The 8375-nt window shown below is 39.5% G+C and overlaps 1 protein-coding gene across 1 annotated transcript; it reads right to left on the minus strand.

Moving 5' to 3' along the window:
• Positions 1-979: 979 nt before the first annotated feature.
• Positions 980-7846, minus strand: pmpca (peptidase, mitochondrial processing subunit alpha). Its single transcript, XM_036598477.1, has 13 exons — positions 7764-7846; positions 7079-7281; positions 6913-6992; positions 6718-6800; positions 6462-6556; positions 6272-6372; positions 5796-6059; positions 4679-4771; positions 4464-4582; positions 4265-4355; positions 4097-4159; positions 3868-4012; positions 980-2897 (listed from the first exon to the last, which is right to left on the minus strand). The coding sequence occupies exons 1-13, from the start codon at positions 7808-7810 to the stop codon at positions 2728-2730; spliced, it is 1554 nt and encodes a 517-aa protein (XP_036454370.1). The 5' UTR covers positions 7811-7846; the 3' UTR covers positions 980-2727.
• Between the last annotated feature and the right edge of the window lie 529 nt (positions 7847-8375).

Below are 8375 nucleotides of genomic sequence, written 5' to 3' on the forward strand. Positions count from 1 at the left end.
ATGTAGTGTCGTGTGGTGTTTCAGAAGTATGTTGATTCACTGTTTTCTTTTGATGCACAATATATTAGTATTATCAGCCTGATAACTAAACAGATAACTTGGCGTCCTGCGTTTAAGTTGGACTCTGAAGCACATGTAGTCACTTGTGGGAGGAAATTTTCATTCTTGTAGAAAGACACTGGGTGCAGCACATTTTCATGTAGCATATAACCGCTGACAGCTGTCATTTACTAAAGTAAGTACACTGACTTTCGCCACAAACTACATTTGTTAGATATTTAGGTTTTAATCAAAATTTTGCGGCTTATAAATAGTGTTAAACCTTTATACAACCCTTTCTGAGTAAGGTGTGAACATTTATAAATCCTTGTTTATCTGTTGTTGTGTTTTTTTTTTTTTACTAAATGCAAACCCAGCTTCATGTTCTATCTCCAGCTCAGTCCCTGCTGGTGAAATCACTAGTGAAATAAATAGGCTAACACAGACCTTGTTTAGGATTGATGGCTTGGTGAGACATTTCAGTGTTGTTCCTTTTGAATGAGCTTAATTTTTTTAGTGTTAGCAATATTTTACCACTCACTGTCTCTAAAAATACGGAACGGTGAGGGCCTTTAAACACTCATGAAGGGTTTTTTTCCTTGAAATTTTAAGATTAGTCTCAAGTGCATCAATAGGTACTGTTGATCTTGTTAGTCACTTTAGTCAGTTATATATCCCTGTTCTTTATTCTTAAGAATTATTTCTATTCACACTGTTGTGAATGGCTTTTGATAATAGTGTATGCTAAATAATGTAAAATGTCTATGTAAAGCAATGAAAACATGATATTTTCTTAAAATAGTTTAAATACTCAGTTTATGAAATTGGTACTGACCATAATAAGGTGTTGAGTATCTTTTATCTTATTGGGCCCATAAATCTCTACTCTTTTAAAGTCCAAACACAGATGAAAACTTGACTAAATCAACCAATACACAAATACTGAACATGTATGTAAACCACATTTATGAACAAAAACAACAAAGACACTTTACACAGAAAAAGACCTGTGGAAATTCACATGATAAGAGTTACAGCATAATTAAGATTTGAGAAGTTAACAGAAACTGTAAAACTATGATGAAAAGAAGTATGAGAGGGATCTATATTTTATTATATGCACTGATGTGAACATAAGACTGTAAGACTGACTCCACATCAGACTTTCTAGGAAAGATGTTTGTAAATGGTTGTCTGGGCATGCTGGTAGTATATTTTTGCCATATCGCCCAACCCTAGCAAAAACACATCAACTACAACCTTGAAAGTCTGGGAAACAACATTGAATTGTCAGTTCTTCGGACTGCATGATAGTCTTTCTATGTTTCTCATAACAGACTTGTTTGAAAAGTTCTTAGTTTATTCTTCCTAAAAAGATTTCTGCATGGTCACTTTTTCCAGTACCTGAGTTTTTAAATCTTTTTTAGGGTAGACACAAGTTATATTGATCATTTTATATATAGTTTAGTTAAAAAAAATCCGAAGTTGATGTCAACATTGAGTTGCCATTGTTTTTTTAGAGAAATCACACCAACACACTAAAAAGTGTGATAACTAAAATATCTTTAAATAAACAATGTTTAAAGCCTGCATTACAGTATTTACTGAAATTATTGAAAGATCATGTATTTATAGCAGTGCCTGTATCAGAAGCACATGTTGGCTGAATCACTTTAACCAATTCACTTCAATTAAACTGTTTTCCAACATACATTCAATGCACTAAATCAGTATCTTTATCAGCACATGGCCAGGAGACTGGATTAACCTGTTGCATCACATTAATGTATCCAAACCAGGTCTTTCAAAATTACAGCTTATAGACCACTGAAGTCATGTAGCTTTCTGTAATCAGCATCATTCCCATATTAAAAAAAAACTCTGGGTCATTTTTCTATGACAAACATTAATGGGATTTTTGAAAATTTCTGCTATTGCATCCTGTGGTAAGCTACATGGTTTTAACCCCTAAGATCGTTAAGGTTAAGCAAAAGGTTCTAAACCCGATGCATTTTGTTCTCCGTTCATACAAAATATGAGCACTGCTACATCCATGCTAATAGCAAGCTGCCACTCCTGTGCATTGAAATAATGTTGCTTGAAAGTAAATCTATTATTATATTTTAACACTTAAATTATAACTCCAGCTACTGCAGATGTGCTCTACTGGTTTGTTAGTGGTATTTTAGTGTGGTTGCCAGTCTTATGATGTCAAGTGCACAGTAATGCAAATTCATGTTTTGACTTCTTAACAACCTTGTAATTCAGAAGATCCAGTGACATTCAGTGGGTAAATGTACGTAGAACACAATGTGTCGGGTTTGGAATCTGTTTGGTTGCCACAGAACCCAACAGCATTGATTTTCAACACATGACTTCAGGGGTCTATAGTCCCCTGACATGATACTGCAAAACTGCATTAAATTTGGACACTGGATTTAAAGCAAAACCATGCAAAAAATGAGTCAATATAAGTCCTTTGGGGGCAAAATGAAACTTGCTTCTAGTGCCTCATCTCCCCACAGATAAAGAGTAGTTTTAAGGTCACTATACTAAGCTCTATACAGCAGAGACACAACTGCAACTTCAGTGTCCACCGTCACACTGCACTCCAGTGCCAGTTAACGGGTTGTACCGTAGGTCAGTCCTTGGTGTAAGCAAGTATAATCGCTGCCAAGTGATGAACTCCTACCGGAAGAGACGGTACATACGAGGCAGACGGCCGTCTTTGCTGGAGAGAGCAGCCTGGATGTGCTCATAGGAGGGCAGTTCGGTCAGGTCCCCCAGAGCAGCAACAGCTGGCTTGCTACGTAGCATCTTGGTGGTAACTCTTTTGATGTCACTGGCTGTAACATTACCTACAATAAAGGACAAAGTGTAAATGTCCAGTTAAGTAAAGTCAGCCAAAAAATTGCATCTGAACTACAGGCCAAAGGCACCAAATAAAACAATTTTAAAATCAGTTATTTATGTATTGTTTCTGCAAATATTTAATAAAACCTTTGTACCCTGTGGTAATGAACACATCACATATGGTAGTAGCAGTAGCACATTTTCCATTATCATTTGAAAAAAAAAGTTTTTAAAAGTTTTTAATGGTAATTTACATCCAAAATTTGCATCCAAACATTTGCCTTGCAGTGTTAAGTCATACACAAAGTTTATGTTGATTTAGTGAAAAAAAATTAAAACATTCACTACAAAGAACAAACTACTGATTATTTGCTGAATCTAACATAAAAATATGACATAAAAGGTGGCCTCTGCAAAAGTTATTGCACATTTTACATTTAGGTTTTTTTATGTTTAACTCAACCAATAAATAGAAATTAATATTTAAATTAAGATTGCACAAAAATGCCATATTTAAGTTCTTCCTTGTAGAGGATGTGTTAACTTTCACTTACAAAAGCAAAAATATCATTTGATGGGGGAATCCAAACTTGTGCGTATGGCTGTAGGTCTAAAATGTATAACGCAGCTCAGAACAAGACTCACGCCTGAGATCAGCTCACCCTTGGATTGTAGTAAGGTTTGTGTATATATGCTACTGTCAGTCAGATTCAGTGTGCATAGACAGTTGTGGTGCTGCTAGCAAAAACAAAGTAAACAGTGTATATATTGTGCTAATTTTGATCTATAAAATCATGTGGTTCAGAATATTCAGCAACTGTCACTGAAGGCTTGCCCTACTTTTGATCAGTAGAGTGCACAAAAACTTGTCTGTCCCATTAAATACAACAGAAAAAAAACGTGTGTCTGTCTGTAATAAAGCAAACAATGTGAACCCCGCCTTAGTCGGAGGACTGAATGGGAATCTGTACTTACTAATGAGTTGGCACAGCTCATGCGGCAGCTTTCTTTTGCCTGTGGCCAGAACCTGCCGTCCGACATCCTCAAAGATGACAGGCCTGGACTCCAGGTTCATCATCAGCATGGATTTCAGCTGAGTCTTTGCTCTTTCCAGTTCCATCTACAAATAAGCCAGAAACTGGTTAAAAAAAACCATTCTGAATTATACTGAAGATTTGTTAGAAGTACATATACACAAAAGTACCTCTCCTGCTGTCCCAGCCATCTGGATAAACTCCCTTGTGATTATCTCAACCATTTCTCGCACCTAAAAAAATATATACATTCATGTTCTATTAAATATGTCCATCCGAGATAAAACAATTAGCTGTAGTAAAAAATCTCTGGCGCCTTCTAATCTGTCCAAGTGTACCTGTCGTGGGTCTGCGCTGGCATGAATACAGAGGAGGCCACTGTCCTCATAGCTGTGATGGTACGATGTAGCATTGTACATCCAGTGATGCCTGGAAAACCAGGTATAAATCATGATCAGCTTTAATCGATTAATAACAAAGCTAGCATTTCTAGGTGAAATGCTCCCTTCTGATGTTGTAAGATGAGTGCTGATGTACCTGTTGAGAACGTTTAGATAGAGCCGCGTAAACATGCCTTTTCCTGGACCGCCTGCTGAGAAGGATCCTCCTCCTCCCATCATCATGTTGAGGACAGCAAAAGGGATGAAGTCATCCTCCTAGCAAGAGTTTAAAAGAATTGCACAGGTGTTACATCAGCAGGCAACATGTCAGCTGAATGGCTTAAAGGCACTTGACGGCTTTTGAAGACGCACCAGAAAGGAGCAGCTCTCTAGGCCGATCATGATGTGAGTGAGCTCTGGGATGGGTGTGGGTCCGAGACTCACATCAGACATATCCTTCTCTATCTGGCAGATACACAGGGCAGTCAGTCACAATGCATATGGGGTTAAAGCACAAACATATGGAACAGTATTTATATTCAATATATAAAAAGAAGGGATCTATTAGCAGATTCGCTGGATGTAGTGACAAAGCTTGGCTAGTGAGGAAGAAGCAGGCACTTCAGCCCTGCAAATAAATTTAAGATTACCAGTAATAAATATTATCAAACAATCGAATCTAATCTATGGACTACATTTTGATTAACTGACTAATCTAAGTATTATGTTCTTATTTTGCCAAAAAGTAAATTAAAATAGCGGCACACAAAATTGTAATTTATTTAACGCTGCTGTGAAACACCGGCTTTGCGTGTGCTGCGTTGTACCACGCTGTTACTTTGGTGGCTGAAAAAACTCCACATTTTGAACAATCTGTGACTTTTCCCTCTGGGTAATGAAAATGCTTGTCACAATCTAAATCTCTAAGTTACAAACCTACGTTCTGTGACATTCACTAAAGTGCTCAACGCCATCACATCTAATCTGCAAGGCTGTGCACACATATAAAAGAGGTGGAATAGCTCCCATGATACTGACACCAAACTTTGGTCGTTTGCACATACATTGTGTATAACTTTCAATGGAAGACCTTCATTTGTTTGCCTTAAGCTTTTTTCTTTCCATTTATGTTGTGTGTGTTTTGTAGTGAATTTAGGGTAATTCCACAATCAACATTTGCTGAAGTCTTTACCCCAAGTGGCTTCACTGGAAGTTTGCAAAAGGTCCACATTACCCTCTAATGGCCTAGATACATGGCAGAATTAGAAACCTCCACACCCCTGTGGACTTTCTTGGTAAAGCGCACATTAAGTCTATGTGTCTGCAAGTCCGGGGGAGGACTGGAGATCTAGACTGGGCACTTCTTTTCTGATGCAACAAATAATAAAGGTTACATGGCCCCCAACACTTTCTTCATTAACTAAGCTCTGCAATGGTGCTTGTGACAACATGTGAGCAGACTTTATGTCTCTAGCGCACTTTAACTCACCTTTATGATGCCTCCTGTGTACTGAGCCACAGATCGGTCCACTTTCTCAGGTGTGCTCGTGCCCCACACTGGCTTCACATTCAGAAGGTACTTCCTGGCACACTCTACCAGCTGCTCATGCTCGATCCCCACACCTGCCAGCACCATGCGCTCTGGGCAGTAGTAGCTCCGGAGGTATGTATGGAGCAGCTTCCGGTCAATCTTGTCTACGTTCTCAGCAGGGCAGAAACGAGGCAAACCTACTGTGTTCCCTCGATATGCTGCCTAAACCCAGCAGAGGATGAAACTTGAGTGCCAAGAGGTGGTTAAACGATCTTGGCCTGGTTTTCTGGACCATGATTAAGCATAGTCTTAGACCAAAACAGGATGAGAATTCCCACTGAAGGACCAAATTAGCTCAAGACGTGGCTTCACGTGTCCAGAAAACAAGACCCAAAATACAAAAAGAAGGCACAAACAAAGACAGTCCCACTCACTGCATGGATCATTTCGGTCAACAGAGGCTCCGGATCGGGTCTCATATTCAAATCTTCCAACTCAAACTTCACAGTCATGCGGGTCATCTCAATTTCCTCATCTATACAGAAACACAACCACCGCTTGCTTAGACATAGCTCACAGAGTCGAAGAGATACACCTGTTCCAGAAAGCGTGGCACATGCTCACCTAATAAACGTGGCTGCAGAACAGCATCTGACAACAGGCTAACCACAGTGTCCAGGCCCTTTACTTCAGCTGAGACTGCATACATTGTTGTGTCCCTGAAAACAAAAAGAACTACATGTGGAACAACAGCAGTGTTTGTTATACAGCATCGGACAATATTTGAATCAGTTCTTAGTACAACTGAACAAATCTTTCAGAAAAGCTAGCAGATCAGTTTATAAACTTAAAACTCTTTAAATTAAATTGTAAAGAAAACCTGGATGTCTGGCAGTCACAGATCCCTCCATGTTTTTCCAATGACAGGAGAATTTCATCTTTACTTCCATACTGGGATGTAGACTGAAAGTAAAAATGCAGCACATTAACTGGGCACTGCTTCTTACATCTGCGCAGTTCAAAACAAGAATGTCACCAGGAAAACCCAAGGGACCAAAGCTAAAAGGTCACTTACAGAAAAAGCAAGCTTTTCCAAAAAGTGTGCAATCCCACTGGGATACTTGGCTTCATGGCGAGAACCTGAATTTACCAAAACTGAAAAGAGAAAAAGGCCAGGATGTAAGAAAGCACACAGTCCATATGGAGTCATGCATCGGTGGCACAGGGCACTCTGTACTTACTACCAACTGTGCAGAATTGTCCAAATTTGTTTTGAGATGCAACTCGGAGGCCGTTCTCTAAAGTGGTGATTCTAGTCTCGTGTTTCTCCTGCCCATCAACTGAAGCAAACAGAGGCTTGGGGATACCGGGTAGCGGTGTGGACAGAGAGACACTGGGGTATCCACTGCTACTGCTGTACTGCCTACAGGCAGCAACGCCAAACCTACAGCAGCACGACAGTAAGCAAATTATGAACTTATCAGTGTTTACAAAATACATTTCACTTTTTCTTTATCACATTACCGACATGCCCAAAACAGTTTAATCCGTTAAAAGCAGTAGCGGCGATGAGCTGAACTCCTCTGGTAGTGAAACAGATCAAACAGTCTGAGAAAAACAACTAAAGTAAACTAGCCAGCTAGCTTAGCTTACAACAGCGTAGCCAAGTAAACAATACCATTTGAATTTTCCCGTTCCACCTTAAACGGTGCAGCAGTTACATCCTGGCGTCTAACAAATACACCATTTAAGGTGGAACGGGAAATTAAAAAAAGAAGCAGGAGAATAAGAAACTCACTTCAGCTTCGCACTAACATGTCACACAACACTGAAGTAGAATATTTTCTCCTGAAGGGCTGATTAAAGTGGCGGCTGGTGTTCTGGGTGTGTTAAATGATAATAAAGGGTGAGAGAAGTGAAGTGTACCTCTGAACGCGGCTCCAACACCTGAAGCTGGACATGTGAGCCGCCATGTCGGATTCACTGTGACCGTGACGATGCCCGGAAACAGTTCATGAACAGTTCCTCTGCTCAGTGTTGCTTAGAAACGGAAACGCCTCGAGGGCGGGTCCGTCCCAATTCTTACCCTTACAAGCCTTCAAGTCTGCACTCTGAGGACGCGGAGAAGTGTAGGAGGGTGCAAGGATAAAAAAGGGTGCAGCTCTAATTACTCAGATGCCTCCTCGATGCCGAATGCGCTCGTTTACTCCATATAGATTAACATGAAATGTTTCATCACTGGTGTCATATTTTTAAAGTCAACCTGAAATATCTCTCTCTCTCTCTCTCTTCTCTCTCTCTCTCTCTCTCTCTCTCTCTCTCTCTCTCTCTCTCTCTCTCTCTCTCTCTATATATATATATATATATTTGCTTTTCTATCTTGTCAGTCCATGTCCTTGTTTATGTTAAGCATAAGTTAAAAAATAAAATTCTTATTTTACAGCCCTTTAAAGATGGCTTTACATAGTGAAACTTTAGTTGCTTGAAAGCTACCTGAGATTGAATTGCATTTGAGTTGCATGATGTAAAGCGTTCTGC

The sequence above is a fragment of the Colossoma macropomum genome, unplaced genomic scaffold (genome assembly GCF_904425465.1).
Source record: "Colossoma macropomum unplaced genomic scaffold, Colossoma_macropomum, whole genome shotgun sequence".
Taxonomy (NCBI): domain Eukaryota; kingdom Metazoa; phylum Chordata; class Actinopteri; order Characiformes; family Serrasalmidae; genus Colossoma; species Colossoma macropomum.